Consider the following 26,154-nt stretch of genomic DNA (forward strand, 5'->3'; position numbering starts at 1 on the left):
TACTTTTAAAAAAGTTTCCATTGTGACGTTCATGTGCATGTGTGCTTTAATTTTACATTGTGACGTTCATGTGCATGTGTGCTTTAATTTTACATTGTGACGTTCATGTGCATGTGTGCTTTAATTTTACATTGTGACATGTTCATGTGCATGTGTGCTTTAATTGAAGGGGAAACAGAAGACAAAGGTCTACTTCATTAAAGAAATGACAGGTAGTTCCACAGTGTCTGTGATGTTGTTCAGCTGAAATGGAATGAGCTTCTCACAGCGCCCCCAGGGCAGACATATTCAAATGCATTTAAAAGCCTGATGGTGAGGAGAACTCTCCAGGCAAATGAATGAACATAAGCACATGTCCTTAAAGGAACAAAGACACAAAGCAAGACTCTGATTAACTCTGAGCTCAATTTTAAGCACGTATCTTTTTTTTTTTTGAGTCTTACAAATCATCCCTACTTTGGAAGTCACTAATATGTATGCAATATAGAATGAAATGTAACATATACACTTTTTTTCTTAATGTTTAGGACATGCCCCAGTCAGGGCACAGACTGAATGCCAGTCTGTTGGTTGTGTGTTGTTGCAGCTTCGATTAGATTGTACATATTCTTATATTGCTTATATTCACCGAGCCAGGGACAGAAGGAAGATGGAGTCTCCATGCCTCTCCAACCGATGGAAGATATGGGTTCCTGTCCCTTATGAGTCTCCATGCCTCTCCAACCGATGGAAGATATGGGTTCCTGTCCCTTATGAGTCTCCATGCCTCTCCAACCGATGGAAGATATGGGTTCCTGTCCAGGTCCCGGCCCTTGCTTCACTGGAGCTGCTCGATTTCTGCCGTTCTGCCAGCCTTCCGTGGCTCCACACAGACTGGTCTCGCAGACCCAGGTCAAACGCTTCTTTTCAAATTGTTTAACCCCTTTCACAGTGGTAACATTTCTGCATACTACTGGTTGTGCAAAAAAATGCATCAATATTCAGTGCACAATTTTTTCATACAATTGTCCACTTTGGTTAGCAACACACAGTATCCTTGAACATCAACATGGATCTGTTGTGGTGGTTTCAAAATGCAGCACATACAGAAAAAAAATGCATTTGAATCAGGTTTGCCAACTTGCATTCACCTCAGGGGCCCAAATTTCATTCCGAACAGATAAGGCAGGCTATTTGTCCTTGCACATACTTATTTTTGAACACGTGCACATAATTGAGTGGCCAGTTGACCATTTGTTCCTGTCTACTGTGCCCTCTGCCTTCGAAATTCCAACCATTCTGATCTTCCCAAAAGAGAACAAGAATAGCCAATAACAACAGGGGAGTCAGCCAGCAAAAACAAACGGTAAAATTCCCTAACCGCAGTATGGGATTCACGGAGGGTAAAATACATATACATTTACTGTTTGACACGATGTGCCCGAAGCTCAGTGACGTGACAGCTGAATATAATACCTGAAATGTAAAATTCTTTCCAAGTGCTAACTCTCCTAACGACAGAAATGCTGAAGGTGTCATCTTGCCAAATTCCGAGGCAAGAAAAGTTTACAGAACGTTCATCCCAGCATGACAAACACGCAGCCAAAGCGCTCCTATCAAATATACCTAAAGACATTTACCTGAATCGTGTTTACTGTGACTTCGCACTTAGACGCAAACACCAATGACAATTGCTGTTTTGTTTCACAGTAGCCTGTAGAATAGTTCCCTGTACATTTAAACATTTTTGTCGTCTACCACGAGTGTACCACGTATATTTTGCCCAGTTTATGTTCACACTGAAAAAACCGGAAAAAGCGGATACGTTGCACAGTTAAGAAACATACAACATCGCACCAGTAAGGATTCACCTACCAATGTCGCGATTTGTTCGGAAATTATTTCACATGCTGCAGCATCAAAGCATGTTCGATGCAAGCCATTTACAAAACAAATTACTGAACTACAGTTTCCAACAAGCTCGGCGATCTCTTTCATTCCGTCCGGTAACCAAATCGTATTTTCAATTCTGTTGTAAGTCATGGTTGAAGGGCGTAAAGTAGCACATTTTATTTGTACTCATAGCAACCATGGATAAAATATATAGTTGTGGCATAAATCTTGTTAATTCTTTCTCATTTCAGTCCTACTTTTTATTATACCGATTACATTTTCTTGGTAATCACATTAATCGCATTAGTTTGAGGTAAAAACATTTAAAATAGATAGCGAAATTTTTAGTTTGACGTTTAAAATGTCCCAGCGGTCGCCTATGGTGGTATGATCACTCTTCAGAAGGCAGAAAATTTCATTTTCAACAAAGAAATGAAACAAAAGTACAGCACTTTGTTGATTTATTTCTCAGACCCCTAACATACTTTAAAAAAGAAAAAAAATACATTGCATTTACCCATTTAATCAGAGTCAAGCCAGATTCGGACACTAAATTCACACTCATAATATACATTAACAATCACAAAAAACTTATGGCAAATGCCTGAGGCTCTCCTACACGTTAGGCGGAGACACACGTGACCCACTAAGCTCTGTGAAATGCGGCGAACATAAGGCTGGTGACGGCAGCAGCTGAAGGCTTCCGAGTTTGCCCATCTCAAAGTTCATCACAGCAGTAAAATATTGCACTTCTCCGGGACAAGTCTGCAATTTAAAAAAAAATCACGTGGTTTGTCATGGGATCGCGTCCCCGCCCCTTCCTCTCTGGGCTGGGGGCGGGGTTTCATACAGAAGAGAGCCATGCATGGAGAGCGATGAGAGGACGAACTCAGACTGCCCTTGACTTGTTGAACGTGGAAGTCAGAACAATGTCCAGATATAAATATCTCTAGCCCCCCTCCTTGTTACAACAGGGACGGAGGGGTGGGAGTATCTCAAAGTCTGCACAGGGTGGCTGGCAGGGGAGGATTTTTGGGTGTGGCAGGTCTGTTGGGTCTTGTGGAAAGCTAGTGGGCCCTTTTGCACACATGCCCCGCCCCCGCCCCCCCCCCCCCCCCCACCGGGTCAGACAGGCTCTTCCTATTCCCACACGGTTGCACTGGTGAAGCTGCGCAGGCGTATCATTTCTCCCGCAGCACGCAGACCCCCGCATCACAGCGCTGCGTCGCCATGGACGTCACCACCTCCCAGCTGTCAATCACCGGGTCGTAACATTCGATGCTACTGAGGAGTGAGTTCCCATCATACCTGTGTGATGCACAGGAGCAGACTGGATCAGAAAAAAGCCAAAACCCACATCTTTCTGCTCTAAATACAAGATGTAACATAGAATTGCTTTGTTTTATTTTACTATCATTTTCAAGCCCAACAGCTTGGTCATGTTCACTTCCTGTACAGCCAGAACACCAGGAACACGTTCTGACCCAGGGAGCTGACTTCAGTGTGGGACACACTTTCTGCAGACCACACCCAGACAACTATAAAATTACAGGCTCATCTTTCCTGGAGTTTAATTTTCTTCAGAGCATAGTGAGCAAGGCAGCGTTTGATGGCTTATGCACCGATGGTGTAGGGTCAGCCATGAGGTGGTGTTTAGAGGCTTACCCAGCGATGGAGTTTAGAGGCTTACCCAGCGATGGAGTTTAGAGGCTTACCCAGCGATGGAGTTTAGAGGCTTACCCAGCGATGGCGTTTAGACGCTTACCCAGCGATGGAGTTTAGAGGCTTACCCAGCGATGGAGTTTAGAGGCTTACCCAGCGATGGCGTTTAGACGCTTACCCAGCGATGGAGTTTAGACGCTTACCCAGTGATGGCGTTTAGATGCTTACCCAGCGATGGAGTTTAGAGGCTTACCCAGCGATGGAGTTTAGAGGCTTACCCAGCGATGGAGTTTAGAGGCTTACCCAGCGATGGAGTTTAGAGGCTTACCCAGCGATGGCGTTTAGACGCTTACCCAGCGATGGAGTTTAGAGGCTTACCCAGCGATGGAGTTTAGAGGCTTACCCAGCGATGGAGTTTAGAGGCTTACCCAGCGATGGAGTTTAGACGCTTACCCAGCGATGGCGTTTAGAGGCTTACCCAGCGATGGCGTTTAGACGCTTACCCAGCGATGGCGTTTAGGCGCTTACCCAGCGATGGCGTTTAGAGGCTTACCCAGCGATGGAGTTTAGAGGCTTACCCAGCGATGGAGTTTAGACGCTTACCCAGTGATGGCGTTTAGATGCTTACCCAGCGATGGGGTTTAGACGCTTACCCAGCGATGGCGTTTAGACGCTTACCCAGCGATGGAGTTTAGACGCTTACCCAGCGATGGCGTTTAGAGGCTTACCCAGCGATGGAGTTTAGACGCTTACCCAGCGATGGCGTTTAGAGGCTTACCCAGCGATGGCGTTTAGAGGCTTACCCAGCGATGGCGTTTAGACGCTTACCCAGCGATGGAGTTTAGAGGCTTACCCAGCGATGGCGTTTAGAGGCTTACCCAGCGATGGAGTTTAGAGGCTTACCCAGCGATGGCATAGAGCCTGCCACGCAGGACAGTGGCTCCCACGTAGCAGCGCGGCGTGGTCATGCTGGCCACCGTGGTCCAGTAGTCAGTGCGGATGTTGTACACCTCTACGGAGGCCAGGTGGGCAGTGCCGTCGAAGCCCCCCACCACATAGATGTGGTCGTTCAGCAGGGCCACCCCAGCCCCTGTGAGGGAAAAACAACTCCACTGTTCACACTCACAAAAATGACTTCATCTATATACATCATACAGTGTGCTCAAAATGACTTCATTTACACACATCATACAGTGTGCTCAAAATGACTTCATTTATATACATCATACAGTGTGCTCAAAATGCCTTCATTTACACACAGTGTGCTCAAAATGACTTCATTTATATACATCATACAATGTGCTCAAAATGCCTTAATTTATATACATCATACAGTGTGCTCAAAATGACATCATTTACACACATCATACAGTGTGCTCAAAATGACTTCATTTATATACATCATACAGTGTGCTCAAAATGAACGGCAAAAAAGGCAATTGCTGGGAACAATAGAATGCAAAGGTTAAAGTAACAATAAAAAGTGAAAACATGCACTGCTAAAAATACATAATATAAATAATAATAAGAATAATAATAACAATCAAAAAATGTCTTCAAAAGGGAATTAATATTTGCAACAAATCGGGGGACCCCTCAGAGGGTGACGAGTAAGTCCTGTAAAACAAACCCACAATGCCCTGCTTTACAGACGCACCTGAGCGCTTGGTGGCCATGGGCGTGACATTCGTCCAGTGCCCTGTGTGCGGGTCGTATCGCTCCACTGAATTCAGTATATTCAGCCCATCGTATCCGCCTGAAGGCACACAGACGTCCGTATGTAAGGCATGCCAGCTCCACGGCTGTATCCACGCAGAGGACACACGACTGTATCTAAGCATCTACCTCATGATAACAGTTCTTCAGCCATCTAGTAGACTGTGTAAACAGCATACAAATTGGGATGTCTAGCAATTCCCTCCAACCTCACCAGGACAAGGCAGGAGTTTTAATTACAGGATTAAAAAGTAAAGATCGTTTGTGACCTAGGCTCCTTAGCATTAAAGTTTTTCCCCCCCCACCTTCAAAGCATAGCTAGAGTTAGGCCCTTTCGTTCACAGTCTGATACAGAAAGATTAATGAATTTGTGTCAGGCAGATCTGGGCAATTTTTATGGCCTGTCGAAGCCTTTATAGAACGATCAGTGCTGGTTCAAAACGCTGCAGCAAACTACTGACCAGAACAGGAGAGAGCGCAGATCACCTCAATAGCTGCACTTCTGCTCTGGCTGCCTGTTTTACAATTGATTTAAAAATGATTTAACTTGTTTTTAAAGCCATAAATGGCTTAGCACCAGAACATATTTATGAACTTAAATATCTGCCCAGATGTGTCCTATGACCTGTGGATACTTGACTTCTGTGCTCACTTCAAAAGAGCAGGTGAAGCTTCCTTTTCTGTTATTAAACCCCAGATACAACCCAGGCTGATAGGCCCCAGGCTGATGTACCACGCTCTGGGTGGCGGTGGTGTATGTTCGCGAGCCGTCCTCCACCTACCCAGACAGTAGATGAGGCCGCTGGCCACCACCAGCCCCGCCCCCTCCCTGGCCGTCTGCATGTCTCCCAGCATGCTCCACTGGTCGATGTTGGGGTCGTACCTCTCCATGCTGGTGTGGCGACGACTCCCGTCGAACCCCCCAGCCACATAGATCATATCTGCACACAAACAAGGCCACACATGCAGAGGCAACACAAAGCTGTCCAAATGAACTTACAAGCCCCATTAGATTCCAAGGAACAAGGAAAGAGGCAGGAACTGTAGCCAATCCGCATTCTTCTTATTCTGCAGAAGGGAAGTCTCACGGGGGGGGGGGGGGGGCATTCACAACATTCATATCACATCACTCTGTGTTTACCTTCAGCTTAGCAAATCATCATTTGTAACATGGTCTCCAAAATTAGTAAGGTTAGAATTACTGCTTGAGAGAGATTTGCTATGTTAGTAAACACATACATGTATAACATTTTAACTCCTACAGCCCCTATGCCTGATAGATCTTTCAGATACCACCCCGCCACTCACTCTCCGGCCAGCCCCACCCCCCACTCACCCCCGAGCGTGGTGGCTCCGGCCAGTCCACGCCGCACATTCATGGTTGCCACGGTGTACCAGACGCCGTCCTCATCGGCCGTGTAGTCCAGGCACTCCACCGAGCTGAGCCGTGACCGGCCGTCGTAGCCTCCGATCACGTACACTCGGTCGTTCAGCGAAACCGTGGCAACGTAGCGCCTCTTCCGGGCAATATTCTGCAGAAACCACGTGAGCAATCCGCCTCACTTTACAGGCCTTCAGCAGACATGCTTTCGCAGAGCAACTTACAATGCAAGTGCAAGCGCAAAGGTCAGGGGTCAAAATGCAGTACAGGGGTGGAGCTATGTCAAGAGGCAGCAAGTCCAAGCAGTGCAGACTAGATTGACAACTTGTCTATTGTCAACTACTCTACTGAACATTAAACTAAGTTATAAAAACAAGAACACAACTATACTAATGAGCGATAAACTACATTTTATGAGCAAATGCAAAGCTCAGCTCTGAAGGAATCTACAGCTTCAAAGGCAGAACATTTTTCTGCATGTGCCCTTCCCCATGCAGGATACAAGGCACTTACAGGATGGATCTGCAGGTCAGTTAGACTCCGCCCCCTGCTTTCAGAAAACTAGAGGGGCAAACGGTCTTAGCCTCTACTACAAGAGGCTAACCTCAGTCAGTTGGTTTTTTTCGCTTGTTGGTTTGAGACATTTTTTTTGTGGTCAACCTGTGCTGGGAACAATAAACCCCTAACTTTTGCACCGCTGCTTCTGTCTCTGCGCCTTTCTCAGGTACGTCCATTACATGGGCCACATTGAAGGACCGCCTAGTCAACTGACGTCCTCTGCGTAAGCGGAAGTACGTACTCATTCACGCGCCAACGACCCAAAGTACATTATTGTCCAATAACGGGACAGCCCGGAGGGGTTTATTCCACTTATACAGCGGGATACCAACAATGACTATACTTGGTTACTTTTATATTCATTGATTTTTATCGATTTAATCAGCTGAAAGTGAAATATTCTTCTGCGGCTGTTTGGGCATATTATTTTACCATTGTCAAGCAAAACTCTGGTTGGTAGTTCTATTTGGACCTTTGTAAAGCAAAAACCTCTGGTCGTTAATTCTATGAAAACAATGATTCTATCAAGAAAAAAGAGTTCCTTCTCGTTTTATACCATACAATTAGCACCAATTTTGGTCATTTTTGTCATTACATTATTTAATAAAACTGCTAGCTAGCTAACTATTGAATTGTATTCAAAACAGCGGTTACTAAATGCAATCGTTCACAAACATATGGATGAAAATGTGTCCCGTAGCTATGAGTTAAATACAGAACGCCTATTCTACTGTCCAAATAAGGGACAATTCCGATTTGCGGACGGTTGGCAATTGTAAATAAAGCTAGCAACAGTAACTAGAAATGTGATTCAACATTGCCATCAATTGTGAAATTGGACATTGAAAAGGGGAGGGGATGTAACAGCAATACAAAAGCGAAAGAATAAAGTTGCTGTTTAAACTGCTTTAGAATGCTGGATTTTGTAGTGTATTGATTTTAGAACTGTTAAAAGGCAGAGGTGTCCCTTTACTGAGAAATAATGCCCACCCTTGGACCAATCAGAATCGAGTATTCAGCCAAGCAGTTGTATAACTTCTTTTAATTTCTGGCAGACTAGGCAGTGCATTGCTGCCTGCCTCCCGCCTGTAAAAAACACCAACGCATTTGGTCTTTGCAAACGGAAATGATGTACGGGTTCATCTGCATATTGAGCACGGAAGTGAGATCAGATCACAAGTGGTCACTCGAGAGGCATGTGGAGACATCCTGATGCCAGGTGTGAACTGACATCTGTCTCAACTGAATCTAGACACAATCTAGATATATCTGGATACAAAGTACACGTCTGAACAGGGCCTTAGCCTCTAATATATATTTAGTCTTGGTTGGACTCAAGTTGGCCTCTTATATTATTCTGTACACGCATGCAGTTCTGACAGGATCACGATTTAGAAACTGGTTGATCTTTCTGGAAAAAATGTCTACCAAACAAACAAATATCACCTCTGATGGTACTCACAGGCAGAAAGCTCCACTCCTGCGTTTTTGGGTCATATTTTTCCACAACGTCGATGGGGGACTGCTGACTGCCAAATCCGCCGATGACCAGCAGGACCTCTTTGGCTCCTGAATGGAGAAGCCTGGCGTTAGAGAGCCTAACGCTTATGACTACAGCAGGAGGACTATATCCATTTCTGGATTTCAGGACAATGGTTCCTTTAAATGATTTAATACCATAGTTTACAAATTGTAAATGACCATAATTTCTGTGACTACATTTATTAATATGTTCATATATGACTGCTGAAGACTGTGCTTGTATCCCAACAGGAAACGTTTCACTGCCTGATCTATGAGTGACTGCCATCGGTGTGTAAAGCTAATTAACCAATTAAGCCAGGATACTTGGTGGAAACAAAAACCAGAACGCAGTTCCCAACCTTGGATTACACCATAAACCCAATGGCAAGGCCGGTACCATGGCGACAAAGGATAAACCCAATTTCCTCCAAAGGTTCAGGTAGATTACGGATTACAATGAATCACATGCATTGTCACAAGCTTTACAGGCATTTATCAGATGCTCTTATCCAGAGCAACTTACACAACTTTTTACAAAGCATTCACATTGCATCCATTTATACAGCTGGATACATAAGCAATGCAGGTTAAGAACCTTGCTCAAGGGTACAACGGTGTCCTACCAGGGAATCAAACCTGTGACCTTCAGGTTACAAGACCAGTTCCTTACCCATTATACTACACAGTCACCCACATTCATGGGGGGGGGGGTGCACCCAATCGGGCCGCTCATGTTACAGCATTGTAAGCCCTTCGGGGGCGTACCTAATCGCGCTTGGGTTCGAGGGCCCTGCATCTCACTCCTCAGCTCTGGCCTCAGGTGGAACTTCTTGGCTTCGTCCACAAGGTCCCGGCAGGGCAGGCTGCAGCGAATGAGCGGCTGAAAGGAAACCAGAGCGTTAACACTGGGGCAGCAGGGCTGAGGGGTACTGGGGCAGCAGGGCTGAGTGGGGCAGCAGGGGTAAGTGGGGCAGCAGGGCTGAGGGGTACTGGGGCAGCAGGGCTGAGTGGGGCAGCAGGGGTAAGTGGGGCAGCAGGGCTGAGGGGTAAGTGGGGCAGCAGGGCTGAGGGGTACTGGAGCAGCATGGCTGAGGGGTACTGGGGCAGCAGGGCTGAGGGGTAAGTGGGGCAGCAGGGCTGAGTGGGGCAGCAGGGGTAAGTGGGGCAGCAGGGCTGAGGGGTTAGTGGGGCAGCAGGGCTGAAGGGTACTGGGGCAGCAGGGCTGAGGGGTAAGTGGGGCAGCAGGGCTGAGGGGTTAGTGGGGCAGCAGGGCTGAGGGGTTAGTGGGGCAGCAGGGCTGAGGGGTTAGTGGGGCAGCAGGGCTGAGGGGTACTGGGGCAGCAGGGCTGAGGGGTAAGTGGGGCAGCAGGGCTGAGGGGTAAGTGGGGCAGCAGGGCTGAGGGGTTAGTGGGGCAGCAGGGCTGAGGGGTTAGTGGGGCAGCAGGCCTGAGGGGTAAGTGGGGCAGCAGGGCTGAGGGGTACTGGAGCAGCAGGGGTAAGTGGGGCAGCAGGGCTGAGTGGGGCAGCAGAGGTACGTGGGGCAGCAGGGCTGAGGGGGACTGCAGCAGCAGGGGTAAGTGGGGCAGCAGGGCTGAGGGGTACTGGAGCAGCAGGGGTAAGTGGGGCAGCAGGGCTGAGGGGGACTGCAGCAGGGGTAAGTGGGGCAGCAGGGCTGAGGGGTACTGGGGCAGCAGGGGTAAGTGGGGCAGCAGGGCTGAGTGGGGCAGCAGGGGTAAAGGATAAGTGGGGTAGCAGGGCTGAGTGGGGCAGCAGGGGTAAGAGGTAAGTGGGGCAGCAGGGCCGAGGGGTAAGTGGGGCAGCAGGGCTAAGGGTAAGTGGGGCAGCAGGGCCGAGGGGTAAGTGGGGCAGCAGGGCTAAGGGTAAGTGGGGCAGCAGGGCTAAGGGTAAGTGGGGCAGCAGGGCTAAGGGGTAAGTGGGGCAGCAGGGCTAAGGGGTACATTAATGTCTAAAATTATGGCAAAATTATGGATTTTGTGGATCTCCTCTAGAGACCATTCAAACATGACATTGTAAAGCTTTGTTGCTTTTGCATGGATAATTGGGTGGCTTTGGGATCACCAGTATGATAGAGGTAACTTGCTTTAGAAGATTAGCATTAGGCACTAGTTTTCCCTTTTATTTAAGCAATGTCTGTCATTATTCATTATTTATTATTACTGCTGTGATAATTTCATATTAGTAAATATATATGTAAATCGCTCTAGGCTGGGATGGCAGGTATGCCATCCAGCCAAGTTACGCCTTGGCGGGGAATGCCCCATACCTATACAGCACCGAGAGTTTTTTTTCTGGCACTTTTCAGGGTTCCCCACAGAAATAACCGCAACAACCACAGACTCTCAGCCCTTAAAAACATCAATTTCTGTACATTCTGACCCCATTTCAACAGATAAAATTCATAAACAACTTCAAACATCCACACAATAAAAACCACAAACTAAGGGGATTTTGCGTTTTTTCCTTGTTCTTTTTTCCCCCGCCTGATTACATCATCACAAATGCTCCAGGTCCACAAAGAATACGTCTCCCCATTGGACATTTAGGTACATCAGCCAATAAAAACATTGGTTACACACATGAAGTGGACATATATATACACAAGTGCGCACGTTTAAAAGAACAAAACTTTGCTCCCCAGATGTTGATGTACCTCGTAGCTCACCAAGTAGTGCGTTTCCCTGCGGAACTTTTTGGACGAGTGACAGATCCGGGTTCAAATCCCCCTCGACTGAAGCAAACCTCTAATTCATTACACCGGCTTTCTGGCCAAATAAAAATGAAACATTTAAACTGTTGCCTTTGCATCTGTAAAATCTTTGCGAGAGGCTAATATATATTTCTGAAATCCAAATGAAATACATGCACACTTTAGACAGTTCCGCTTTCTGAATTTTTTCACCGTGTTCAACATTAGCTGCCTTACTACAGACACGTCAGACCGAGCGCATAACGTCAGTACAGATGCCTCCAAAATTAAGCAGCAACATCTGCGTGGTGATTGGGTCCGGTAGGTGTTATTACCGGTTGTATAGGAACTGCTGTAAGTTTCTACACTTCTTTACGCCAGGTAGCCTATATCAATTTTCTTTAAGTCAGAACGGTTCACATTCACTGCTGTGCCTGTTAACTGATAACTACTTTTTAACTAGTCTACTGCAGCTACCCTGTAATGATATATTTCTAAATTAATGTTAGCTAGCTCTGTAGATCCTCTAGCAACATACAAACGATTAGTAGGTCTGTCATGTACTACAGCCTGTTAAAAACACTTTCATTTATAAATGACATACACTTTCATTTATTCGTCATTCATGGTAAAGGAAAGATGATTGAATCCATGCCAGTGTGTTACTTTCAAAATGTAGGCTGTGTGTTTGCATGCATTTATGTTTATGCATGTCCTTCATAGCCTACATATATATACGAATTACTATTATCACTTACTCATAACAAACACAGTATAAAAACAAATGATATCTGATGAAAATCATATTTTCAACATACAAAAGTCTATAAGTCATTAATTCAAATCTAGGCCTGCCATTAAAAGTATTGATATCATAAGTACGCCAAGTTACACAAAAAAATATTGGCTATCTTAGCTCACACAAATTTAACAAGCTGTATTCCAAAGCAATGCTACCCAATGTTTCCTAAATTGTTCCAATGATTTGGCCCAGCATTTTTTAATCTTACCATCTGAAGACAATGTCATCATTTAAACTTTGTGTTACATCAAAGTGTCAAATAACAAAAGTTGTCTCATGCAAGACATTTAAATGAATGTATGAAACTGCTGGTCAATACCTAAAGAAAGGATATTCCTCCAGAAAGGACTTGTTTATACTTGGTTGTCAAGTTCATTTTACAAAATGTTCCTGTATATTTGCATCTTACTGTAATGAACATACATGCATACATACATACACAGACATATGCAATACGTTTCCCTAGCAGCATGTAACATTTACATTTATAAACAGACATTTATACCAAGAAACATACAATCATTCACACCACAGAAAGGGGGGGGGGGGGTACATACATAAATACAAATAACAATTAGACATATTGAGGCCTATTAAATACATATAGAATCTTACAAACCTATCCACACATATGTTTACCGCATTAATATACTGTATGCTTGTACACACAGGGCCAAGTTACTAGAAACAATTTAGGAAACATTGGGTAGCACTGCTTTTGGAATTCAGCTTGTTTACTTTGTCTGAGCTAAGACAGTCAATATTGTTTCATATAACTCGGCACAATTTTGTTTCCAATTTTGATATCAATACTTTTAATGGCAGACCTAGATTTGAACTAATGACTTATAGACAGTGCTTTGTAGGCTATGTGGGAGTAACTTGGCATTTTTGTACGTTGCAAACGTGTTTTTCATCAGATAATATACTCACTCCAAAAGGACAAATAGTACTTCCAACAATGCTATTTAAATCAGTTTCCAGTAGGCAAAGGGAAAGAAAAATTCAGTTATCCATTTCCAATGCAACGTATTATCTGCTTAATCTTTACCCAGAGAGTTTATGATATGAATACATTTGAACAGAAATACTTCTTTAGCAATTAGCAAAGACAATCACAGCATGACACTGAAAATACTGAAGACTGTCTGGTACAAGGGGGTAAACAAAAAAACATGATTAAAAAAAGATTATGCTACAGAATTATTAATTTGGCTCCAATTGTGTCTAAAAAGAAAAAACCCTGTTGGGGAATGCTGGATATCTGGCTATATTTGAAAACAAGTAATATTTTTGCTTGTGAAACAAGCAGTTTTGGGGAAAAAAGAACCTGCACTCTTTTCTTTTTAAAGGAGAGTGGACAATCTGCCCTTGTGTGAGGGAAAGCAGAGAGGATGGGAGTTACCCAGAGGGGTGGGACCACAGCGATGTGGCAAATAAGAAAAAATCCAGTGGAGGAATCCTCCAGTCACAAGGGACCTTCAGGTAAGGGCTGGGAGTAGGCCTCCCTACAGACAGTGCTCCACTTCAGGTAAGGGCTGGGAGTAGGCCTCCCTACAGACAGTGCCCCACTTCAGGTAAGGGCTGGGAGTAGGCCTCCCTACAGACAGTGCCCCACTTCAGGTAAGGGCTGGGAGTAGGCCTCCCTACAGACAGTGCCCCACTTCAGGTAAGGGCTGGGAGTAGGCCTCCCTACAGACAGTGCTCCACTTCAGGTAAGGGCTGGGAGTAGGCCTCTCTACAGACAGTGCCCCACTTCAGGTAAGGGCTGAGAGTAGGCCTCCCTACAGACAGTGCTCCACTTCAGGTAAGGGCTGGGAGTAGGCCTCTCTACAGACAGTGCCCCACTTCAGGTAAGGGCTGAGAGTAGGCCTCCCTACAGACAGTGCCCCACTTCTTCCCTGTGTTCTGAATATAATAATCCATCCCATAAGCATCAGACAGCCAATGATGCATAATCATAATGACAGACACCCATTAAATACAAGAGCAGATCCATTATTATGCAACAAGATTTAGTGCTGGAGTAAGCTACACTGGATCTGAGGGGTTGGGGGAGCTTCAGGAGCAGCGATTCAGGATTAATCCACCTGCTCTTGAACAGGCCTCCAGCTACCACAGATCTGGCAGAGCTGGGGCTAGGGTGCCTTGTAGGCTGGTGTCGTGTGCCCGCTCCCCTGACTGTCCAAAAATCCACAATTAAAATGGTGAAACAGTGCTACAAAATTCACCATTCATTTGCTGATAGTGGGTACCCACTACACCCAGAGTGGGTCTGGGTCTCCATCAAACTGTGACTTATAACTACACAGAGAACTCAGCTGTAGGCCACATCCATTTTATTTCATTTTATTTATATTTTAGGGTAAGGGTAAGGCTTAGGGTTAAGGTTGATTATGACATTTCATAAACAACGAGTGTATATGTGTTCTAAAACAGTTGCATTCACTGTGTGAATATAAATCAGGATTTTATGGAGATCCAGACCCACTGTGGGGTGGGGTGTAGTGGGTACCCATTATCAGCATATGAACGGTGGATTTTGTAATACCATATCACCATTTTAATCATGGATTTTGGGACAGATGGGCGGTCCGTCTGGCCTCGGTGCAGCGTGTCCGTCTCACCTCGGTGTCGATGACATCGGTGATGTAGCGCGGGGTGAGCAGGGGCATGCGCACAAACTCCAGCATGTCAGGCAGAAACGGCTCCCTCTCCTTCCTGCTGTGCTTGACCCAGTTCAACACCGCCTCAAACACGGGCTCCTCCGAGTCAACCTGAACACACACACACACACACACACACACACACACACAACACCGCGTCAAACACTAGCTCCTCTGAGTCAACCTGAACACACACACACACACACACACACACACACACACACACAACACCGCGTCAAACACTAGCTCCTCTGAGTCAACCTGAACACACACACACACACACACAACACCGCGTCAAACACTAGCTCCTCTGAGTCAACCTGAACACACACACACACACACACACACACACACAACACCGCGTCAAACACCAGCTCCTCTGAGTCAACCTGAACACACACACACACACACACACACACACACACACACACACACACACACAACACCGCGTCAAACACTAGCTCCTCTGAGTCAACCTGAACACACACACACACACACACACACACACATATACAACACCGCGTCAAACACTAGCTCCTCTGAGTCAACCTGAACACACACACACACACACACACACACACACAACACCGCGTCAAACACCAGCTCCTCTGAGTCAACCTGAACACACACACACACACACACAACACCGCGTCAAACACTACCTCCTCTGAGTCAACCTGAACACACACACACACACACACACAACACCGCGTCAAACACTAGCTCCTCTGAGTCAACCTGAACACACACACACACACACACACACACACATATACACACACACACACACACACACACAACACCGCGTCAAACACCAGCTCCTCTGAGTCAACCTGAACACACACACACACACACACACACACACACACACACACACACACACACAACACCGCGTCAAACACTAGCTCCTCTGAGTCAACCTGAACACACACATACACACACACACACACACACACACAACACCACGTCAAACACTAGCTCCTCTGAGTCTACCTGAACACACACACACACACACACAACACCGCGTCAAACACTAGCTCCTCTGAGTCAACCTGAACACACAGACACACACACACACAACACCGCGTCAAACACTAGCTCCTCTGAGTCAACCTGAACACACACACACACACACACACACACACACACACACATATACACACACACACACAACACCGCGTCAAACACTAGCTCCTCTGAGTCAACCTGAACACACACACACACACACACACACACACACACAACACCGCGTCAAACACTAGCTCCTCTGAGTCAACCTGAACACACACACACACACACACACACACACACACAACACCGCGTCAAACACTAGCTCCTCTGAGTCAACCTGAACACACACATACACACACACACACACACACACACAACACCACGTCAAACACTAGCTCCTCTGAGTCTACCTGAACACACACACACACACACACAACACCGCGTCAAACACTAGCTCCTCTGAGTCAACCTGAACACACAGACACACACACACACAACACCGCGTCAAACACTAGCTCCTCTGAGTCAACCTGAACACACACACACACACACACACACACAACACCGCGTCAAACACTAGCTCCTCTGAGTCAACCTGAACACACACACACACACACACACACACACACACACACATATACACACACACACACAACACCGCGTCAAACACTAGCTCCTCTGAGTCAACCTGAACACACAGACACACACACACGCAACACCACGTCAAACACTAGCTCCTCTGAGTCAACCAGGCCTGGGCCAAATACGTACTTGTTTTGGATTCAAATACTTTTCTGTGCTTTACTGATCTTGTCTGGTGTATTGGAACCAATGAAATAGTCTCAAAAAGTGCAAACCCCGCCTTCTGGTCATATTACACCAGGCAAGATCAACAGAGCACAGAAAAGTATTTGAATCAAAACAAATACATATTTGACCCAGGTCTGGAGTCAACCTGAACACACACACACACACACACAAACACATACAAACACCCAACACCGCATCAAACACTGGCTCGTCCAAGTCAATCTGAACACACAAGCACGTCCACACACACACACACACACACACACACACGTGCGTACACACACGCACATGCACGACACCACCTCAAACACCGGCTCCTCAAAGTTAATCTGAACGCACACGTACACAAAAATGCACTCACACGAACGAACGCACAGACGCTCATGCGCACACACACAAACACACATGCATGCACACACACTAAATACACACACATGCATGAGTACTAACAGACACACTTTCTATATTTACAGAAACATGTACATTTAGGCTTTCAGCAGATGCTGTTATCAAGAGTTAGTCAGAAGTACACAAAGCAAGGCCAGAGGAACAGTGCCAAGAAAAGCACTTCCTTTTGATTGTACAGAAGTTTCTTTTACACATATAATCCCTCCAGCCAGGCTGGTAGTCATACCGGGAGTCGTTGTACTCCCCTGCATTTGCACAGCCAGTGACAAACTTCTCACCAAACCGTCAGGAACGCAGAGGGGCATCTGACAGGAGAGCGGGAACATTCCACCCCACTAGAGCGGCCTAACCATAATCCTAACCCTCACCTAAAAACACGTGAGATAGGACGGCATTCTAAAATACAAAGCCCAATTTAATTCAACACCCAATTTTGTACAATTTGCAGTTTGTGTACACAGGACAGGGAAAAGGCTGATTTTTTTATGGGTCTTGAAAAACCAAGCGAAAGGTTTCAGTTTTTGCTAACAACTATATCATTAATCCAATCAAGACGACCCTAAACTGAGTCCAAGGTGCAGACTGATAGATAACCGCAGCCTGATAACTGCAGGCTGATAGATAACCGCAGCCTGATAACTGCAGGCTGATAGATAACCGCAGCCTGATAACTGCAGGCTGATAGATAACTGCAGCCTGATAGATAACTGCAGGTTGATAACTGCAGCCTGATAGATAACCGCAGGCTGATAACTGCAGGCTGATAGATAACTGCAGGCTGATAACTGCAGGCTGATAGATAACTGCAGCCTGATAGATAACTGCAGGCTGATAACTGCAGGCTGATAGATAACTGCAGCCTGATTGATAACTGCAGCCTGATAATCAAGACGACCCTAAACTGAGTCCAAGGTGCAGACTGATAGATAACCGCAGCCTGATAACTGCAGGCTGATAGATAACCGCAGCCTGATAACTGCAGGCTGATAGATAACCGCAGCCTGATAACTGCAGGCTGATAGATAACCGCAGGCTGATAACTGCAGGCTGATAGATAACCGCAGGCTGATAACTGCAGGCTGATAGATAACTGCAGCCTGATAGATAACTGCAGGCTGATAACTGCAGGCTGATAGATAACTGCAGCCTGATTGATAACTGCAGCCTGATAACTGCAGGCTGATAGATAACTGCAGCCTGATTGATAACTGCAGCCTGATTGATAACTGCAGGCTGATAGATAACTGCAGCCTGATTGATAACTGCAGCCTGATAGATAACCGCAGGCTGATAACTGCAGGCTGATAGATAACTGCAGCCTGATAGACAACTGCAGGCTGATAGATAACCGCAGGCTGATAGATAACTGCAGGCTGATAGATAACTGCAGCCTGATAGATAACTGCAGGCTGATAGATAACCGCAGGCTGATAGATAACTGCAGGCTGATAACTGCAGCCTGATAGATAACCGCAGGCTGATAACTGCAGGCTGATAGATAACTGCAGGCTGATAACTGCAGGCTGATAGATAACTGCAGCCTGATTGATAACTGCAGCCTGATAGATAACTGCAGCCTGATAACTGCAGGCTGATAACTGCAGCCTGATAGATAACTGCAGGCTGATAACTACAGCCTGATAGATAACTGCAGGCTGATAACTGCAGCCTGATTGATAACTGCAGGCTGATAGATAACTGCAGCCTGATTGATAACTGCAGGCTGATAGATAACTGCAGCCTGATTGATAACTGCAGGCTGATAACTGCAGCCTGATTGATAACTGCAAGCTGATAGATAACTGCAGCCTGATTGATAACTTCAGCCTGATAGATAACTGCAGCCTGATAGATAACTGCAGGCTGATAACTGCAGCCTGACTGATAACTGCAGGCTGATTGATAACTGCAGCCTGATAGATAACTGCAGCCTGATAGATAACTGCAGGCTGATAACTGCAGCCTGATTGATAACTGCAGGCTGATAGATAACCGTAGCCTGATAACTGCAGCCTGATAGATAACTGCAGGCTGATAACTGCAGGCTGATAGATAACTGCAGGCTGATAGATAACTGCAGCCGGATTGATAACTGCAGCCGGATTGATAACTGCAGGCTGATAGATAACTGCAGCCTGATAACTGGCTTTAATCCAGATGCATCACAAGCCCCAGGGCAGGAACTGAGCAGCCTCCCAACCTCAAATTGCACGTTTCAGAAAACTGAAACTCTGCAGTCTGTATCAGGTAACGGATACATACAACAACCACAATGCCATTCCCACACTCTTTCAATTGCAGGTTTGTGCCTGTTTTAAACTCAACAGTTGTAATTATGTTCGCACGGGGCAAAACCGCGCAGCTCCAGACAGGAATTTCCAGAACACAGCGAGGCCTTCATCAGGCACCCAGGAACCCTCGCTTTTCAGCCAGCCAAATGGGCGGGTAGAGGCTGAAATTAGACTGTCACTCAGACAGGTTACTGCAGGTTAGTGCCTGCGGTACCGGCACACTCATTTGTCTGAACGTAAGCGATCTCCCACCACTTCAGGGAGACCATCGCCTACGATTTCAGGGAGACGCGATGAATTCCCACCCCCCACTTTCTGAGGGACGGCATTAGGCAGCCTCCGTTATCCACCAAACACGTTTAAATAACCATTTATACACCTGGAACATAGAATACTGCTTGCAGAATTTTCATCTGCCTCAAATTGTGTATAAGCAGCTTCTCGCCTCTCTTTTTAGGGCACATGGGACATCTAGGTGAGATTATTAAGAGTACTTTACATCTGACAGTTATAAATATGATACTATCCTCTGTAATTTGGAGCAGTGTAATTCTGCACGTTCTGTAGGTGGCTGAGGGGCGCCCAGAAGCAGAGCTCCGGCACAGGAAGGGGGAGACTATCCCGCCAGCTGTGCTCGCTCTGCAGAGTGACTGAGGGTCATGCCAACCAGCCAATCCCCAATCACCGTCAGGGGCCCGGCTTTCAATTAGGCATCCAAACGGTGGTTTAAAAACACCAGCGAATGGCATTAAAGTCTAAAATTCAAGAGCTGCGTTCATCAAGTAGATGTTCTCTTATAAGTCTCTCTGGATAAGGGCATTTGCAAAATGAATGTGAAGCAATAAAAGAAAGAAAAGAAGAAAACTCAGAAGGAATAACAAACTATTCCAACCGCAATGTATCATCACCAGACAACAAGGAAGCATTACATATTACATTACATAACAGGCATTTGGCAGACGCTCTTATCCAGAGCGACGTACAACAAAGTGTATAACCATAACCAGGAACAAGTGTGTTGAAAACCCTAGAGAGAAGTACCGTTCCAAGTGCAGGGAACAACCGCATAGTTTAACTTGGAGCAATTTTGACAATGAAGCAATTTTATTTGTATAGAATTTTTTGTGTGTGTGTGTGACCATTTCTAACAGCACTGCCAATGAGTAACATTCCTTTTAAATAATTTAATTGAGTTCAGTAGGACAGCAGAAGGGTCTTTAAAAAACAAAAACGTTTTCTGAATTCTTAGAATACTTGAATTGGAATATTGGTCAAAATGTAAATTAAGCTGCTGGTCTCTTTGCATGTGCTAAAAACCACTCCGAAGCAAAACTGGCTGAATGCTCTTCGTTCACCTTACGCATTGATTTACAACAGCTCAGCTGAACTGTGTTGTAACCAGCAGCCATTTTATGAAGAGCAGTCAGCACTTCTGAGTGCTGACTGCAGGGGGCGCAGTACCTGGATCTCGTCACACTTGATCAGCTTCTCCACCTCTTCCTGGCTGAGCAGCATGAACTCCTCGTGCTGCACCACCTCGGCGAAGTGCTTCTGGGAGAAAAGCTCCGCGGCCTGCATCAGGTCCAGGCAATTGTGCGTCTCTGCAAAGTCCCGGATGCCCAGGCAGTTGGACGGGTCCAGCTGGCTGTCCAGGAAGTCACAGCAAGCCCTCTTCACACCTGCAGTGTGTGTGTGTGTGTATGTGTGTGTGAGTGTGTGTACGTGAGAGTGTGTGTGTGTGTGTGTGTGTGAGATTGTGTGTGCGTGTGTATGTGCATGTGTTTGTGTACGTGTGTGTGTGAGATTGTGTGTGTTTGTGGAAAGCATGTGCGTAAGGAGACAGAGTACATGGGAAGAGCATGCCAGGATGCTAATGCAAATGCAGCACCCCACTGACCAAACACAGAGAATGTTCCACAAGCCTTGTGATGTGACCTTATACAGACAGGCTAACAATTAGCAGGTACAGGTGACCAGTGGGTATCATAGGAATCCTGTAAAGCATGTCCATTCACTGATGCCCATGGAGAGCTACAAGGCAGCTGATTTCTATTTTCACCGAAAAATGAACAACTATTTCAGACCCAAGAAGGGGGGGGGGGGTGAGGCAGGGTGCAAACTACTTTCATTGATGAGCACAGAGTAACAAACACTAACACACCCTGCAGCTCTCCAACATGAACACACCCTGCAGCTCTCCAACACTAACACACCCTGCAGCTCTCCAACACTAACACACCCTGCAGCTCTCCAACACTAACACACCCTGCACTAAAACACCCTGCAGCTCTCCAACACTAACACACCCTGCACTAACACACCCTGCGGCTATCCAACACTAACACACCCTGCAGCTCTCCAACACTAACACAACCTGCACTAACACACCCTTCAGCTCTCCAACACTAACACACCCTGCACTAACACACCCTGCAGCTCTCCAACACTAACATACCCTGCAGCTCTCCAACACTAACACACCCTGCAGCTCTCCAACACTAACACACCCTGCACTAACACACTCTGCAGCTCTCCAACACTAACACACCCTGCACTAACACACCCTTCAGCTCTCCAACACTAACACACCCTGCACTAACATACCCTGCAGCTCTCCAACACTAACACACCCTGCACTAACACACCCTGCAGCTCTCCAACACTAACACACCCTGCACCTCTCCAACACTAACACACCCTGCAGCTCTCCAACACTAACACACCCTGCAGCTCTCCAACACTAACACACCCTGCACTAACACACCCTGCAGCTCTCCAATACTAACACATCCTTCAGCTCTCCAACACTAACACACCCTGCAGCTCTCCAACACTAACACACCCTGCACTAACACAGCCTGCAGCTCTCCAACACTAACACACCCTGCAGCTCTCCAAGGTCAGCAGAGAATGCTAAAGCTTAATGAAACAGCAAGAGAGAGCACAAGAAGAATACACACCGTCTCTCCAACACTGGCTGTAACCAATTTAAAACAGTTACTGGCAGCTATTAGTATTGCTTAACTGTCTGATGTTCAACAGAAAAGAGTTCCCTTTTCCACTGAGTTCTGTTCTGGAAATATCTGTTTCTTGCTGAGGAGATTCTCAGCTATGTATAAACTCCGATAAAAACAAATGACAAGACAGGAAGCAGAACACAACATGGGCTTAATCTGCGCAAGTAGAGGTGGCTCGCCAGGGATGCTGGGATGTAATGCAGGCAGCACCGTTGCCCTGGTTACCTTTGAGCTGCAGCAGACAGGCGGCAGGAAGCAGTTCCTGAACATTCTCCACAGTTACCAGAACCGTCTCTGTGTACACAAAGTCCAGCAGGATCTCCATGGTGGAAGCAGTCAGCCCCTGGATGTCCACAAAGGACTTCCCTTTCTCCGACAACTGCAAGAATCCCAACAGGGAGGGTCTGTCAGACTGTGCACTGCAGCGTATGGTGCTGTAGGGCAAACTCACCGGCAGGGCCTTCCACCTAAATGTCACACATAAGAGAGGTAGCTTATGACAGCAACGTTCACCTGTTGGCTCTGAGTGATCGGCATGAGCACGGTGTAGTGTTTCTAAGTGTATGTGTGAACAACTTCCCACCTGTTTGTGATACCCTAACAAAGCTTTTCCAAAGTAATGACCTGAGAAATTACTTCTGAATGAACATAGACCTTTAGCACTGCCCCCAAATAAAATAGCCACCACAAGACAAGCTCCCACTAGCTGAAGTAAATTCTCTCTACTATACGAAGTGGGGAATGGCCTCCGGACTTCCTTTGAGTAATCTGATGCAGGTATTCACAGGTTATACAAATACACTCAGCTTCACATGCCACACACACTCGTGAGATGAGCTTTTTGCACAGTGGCGACCTCTACTGGACAAATTAAGCAAGGACACCGTTCCCTGTTTTTGGCTGGGCGAATGTCTGTGACTGACTGAGTGACTGAGTGAGTGATGAAGTTACACCATTGGTCGGCCGAGTTATGAAGTCACACGTATTGGATCGGATCATGCGCGTTAGGTCCAGCCATATACTAGGTTTTAACCTGGTCTTGTTTAGATGAACACCTGATTTCAATTAGCTCTCTGCTCCACACCTCAAAGCACCTCTATGTGCCCATGTTGAAAAATCCCCTCTCCCTCACACTCCCTAAGTTAAAGGACCTTTGTTACCTATTCAAACAGTATTTCTATAACCTAGTTTAATCTGTTTCAGCGACATACACATAAACTCAATCATACAGCTATCAAATACTGTACACACACCATTTTAATCATGGGAGCATACCATCGTGGCCAGACACTGCTCTATAAATCTCTCCGCGATACTGGCGCAATGACACGGTGTTCAACTGAAAATCCGGCCGAACCCCAGAGGGCCAGGTTATCAATGCAGCACAAAAGTTCGAAGTCAAAGATCTGCAGACCTCCTTATTTGTCTTCATAATTGCATCGATGGCTACTGTCCATTGCAATTAGTCAAGAAACTATACCTTGAATTGCATAGAATTAAATGCAACCTTGATCGATTCACTATAAAATCAAGTTTCATTAATTTCATTTAGCGTACATATCTAAAACTTGAAACAGCTTCATGTATTCTAGCACCCCGAGGAAATGTACATTTGTAAAAGGGCATCAGGCTCATTGTGTGCCCACAGTACAGCCGTCTGAGCACATTTTCCATAACTGTGTTTTCATTCATTCATCCATTTACATTATGCTCCTTTTGAAACTGAGAAGTTTCACACTTCAGTTCCAGTTACTCAGCAGCTTTTTAAAAATCCAAAGGACACAGTGTGCATTCTTTAGGCTGTGGTCGGCGCTACCTTTCGTCACAAGTAGCGGTCCGGTGGCAATCAATCTCACTTTCTAGAACCCCAGATCCGAGGTGTAGTCATGGTTACCTCACTGGTGAACATGGCACAGAAGTAGTCGCTGCAGGCAGCCAGGACAATCCGGTGGGCGGGAAAATCGGTGCCTTCCACCCTCAGGGTGATGTCACAGAGCGTGTTGCTCTTCCGCAAGGCGTTCATGGCGTTCAGGATGGACTTTGCATGGGAGTTGGTCATAATGTCTTTGGGAGCCATGGCAACCTTCCTGGGGGAGGGGCACAGTCTTTGTGACCTCCAAGGGGGGCTGTATGTGACAGAGAGAGGGCCTTATGAATGTGATTGACATGAAAGAATGAATAATCTATGCATGTTGTTCACAGCTGCAAGCTCTGCCTGGAACTGGTGTACCAGCAATTTGCTTCCCAATTTTATCTTTATCAAAGTCTATGGAGAATCTAAATTAATATAAATGCACACTGCTTAACACTGGGGTTCAGCGAATTATAAAATAAATAATCACCGCCCCCCCATGTCCACCATAAAACCATCAACAATTCAGTAGTGCTACTGCACTTGCAAGGAAAATATGCGTATTATATGACGGCAATGTACACTACTTTATACAATGTCCAAGTATTACATTACTATTCCAAAGACCAAGCTAGTAATCCGTTAGAGGTATCCTCAGGATTTCACTCACACCATCTTACCTGACGTTACCGATGCACAGCACGTCCGTAGTTAGCAAAGACGTGGTTTTTTTGTCTGAGCTAGGAATACCACGGCGACTGTTCCATGTATGCTAGAAAGCTGGTTATAGTCAGGCCGAGTCATGGAATAATGTGCAGTATCTTTCTCGATCATAGCATCTAGGCGCACGTGCATTGATAGTGTCAACCCTACAATATGATGAGGCTAGCATCATAGCATGCTAGCTCCAAGAATGCCTTCGAGGTTCAAAACACCAGCGTATTTCGCAATTCTGTTTTTAGTAACGTCAATATAAGGGACGTTCATACAAGGAAATAGAATAGAAGCTCGTTTATACATCAAATTATCATTTTAATGCAGATAGGCAAACCAGTTAATTACATTATCATACATGTTTTTATGTTAGCTTTTAATAGCTAACGTTTAGTTGAGTAGGATGTTGCTCGCACAAATTTGCCGGTTGTCCAGCAAACTAATGCTAGCTATAGCAGTATTTACTAGCTAGCTAACTTGGACTCGCCAGTTAGCAACCACAAAATTTCAGGATATGACAGACGTTAAGTATATCACGTAACTAACTTTAGGTCCTGGTTATGTAGTTTGCAAGCTAGCTTCAGTGCACAATAACGTATCATATATCGCCTCTCTTAGCACAAGCGCTTGCTACCTTATGATCAGATGCAAAAGCTTTCTGGACTTCAAAACAATCACTATATTTAAAAGTATACAAATTACTTGTTACTTAGCCCAGGCTATGATCATAACAAAGTAAATATAGCAACGCAATTTACCCACATAAATAGCAGCAATCAAGGGGCTTCGTTGTTTTGCAGTTACAGCTGCCGACTGTGGCGCTCCATATTCCGGTGAGACCGCCACTCCTACGACTGCTGGGTTCCTCTGGCGGCCTAGCTAATATGCAAAGGTGAGTTTAGAATATTTTAATAAATGCAACTAACCATGACTTCGAACCACAGATTTTATTCTGGGGAGGGGGAACAAACACATGCAGTTCGCTTTAGTGAAACCCGGTTTGCGCTGGCAGGTCAGCTAGCTCACTGTGTAGGACGAGAATGTTCCCACTACAAGCACAACAGTCTTACGTCACACACTTCAGAATTCCCACAATCGCGAGAACGCGTGTCGTTCGAAACCCAGAGCTACGAATCGATAACAAATAACGCATCTTTAATGGC

General features: G+C 45.9%; 1 protein-coding gene across 6 annotated transcripts; it reads right to left on the reverse strand.

Moving 5' to 3' along the window:
* Positions 1 to 2,316: 2,316 nt before the first annotated feature.
* Positions 2,317 to 26,065, reverse strand: LOC118208224 (kelch-like protein 12). 6 transcript variants are annotated; one of them, XM_035382690.1, is made up of 12 exons: positions 25,918 to 26,063; positions 24,320 to 24,551; positions 22,651 to 22,804; positions 20,870 to 21,087; positions 14,850 to 14,999; positions 9,479 to 9,593; positions 8,652 to 8,758; positions 6,587 to 6,782; positions 6,033 to 6,191; positions 5,192 to 5,290; positions 4,438 to 4,624; positions 2,317 to 3,180 (listed from the first exon to the last, which is right to left on the reverse strand). In XM_035382690.1, exons 2-12 carry the CDS (start codon positions 24,500 to 24,502, stop codon positions 3,054 to 3,056), a joined length of 1,695 nt encoding a protein of 564 aa, XP_035238581.1. In that variant the 5' UTR covers positions 24,503 to 24,551; positions 25,918 to 26,063; the 3' UTR covers positions 2,317 to 3,053. The 6 variants fall into 6 exon arrangements, with proteins under 6 accessions (XP_035238581.1, XP_035238577.1, XP_035238578.1 ...); XM_035382686.1 differs by having other exon boundaries at positions 25,754 to 26,063; XM_035382687.1 differs by having other exon boundaries at positions 25,750 to 26,063.
* Between the last annotated feature and the right edge of the window lie 89 nt (positions 26,066 to 26,154).

Source organism: Anguilla anguilla, chromosome 11 (genome assembly GCF_013347855.1).
Source record: "Anguilla anguilla isolate fAngAng1 chromosome 11, fAngAng1.pri, whole genome shotgun sequence".
Taxonomy (NCBI): Eukaryota; Metazoa; Chordata; class Actinopteri; order Anguilliformes; family Anguillidae; genus Anguilla; species Anguilla anguilla.

What these genes read in the sequence shown, in the direction of transcription:
- LOC118208224 (XM_035382690.1), bottom strand. Translation starts at nt 24,502, where the DNA reads ATGGCTCCCAAAGACATTATGACCAACTCCCATGCAAAGTCCATCCTG. An exon ending in CCGATGTCATCGACACCGAG is followed by an intron (nt 9,594 to 14,849) that starts GTGAGACGGACA and finishes GTTTCCTTTCAG; the next exon opens with CCGCTCATTCGCTGCAGCCT. An exon ending in AGGCTCTATGCCATCGCTGG is followed by an intron (nt 3,181 to 4,437) that starts GTAAGCCTCTAA and finishes TGCATCACACAG; the next exon opens with GTATGATGGGAACTCACTCC.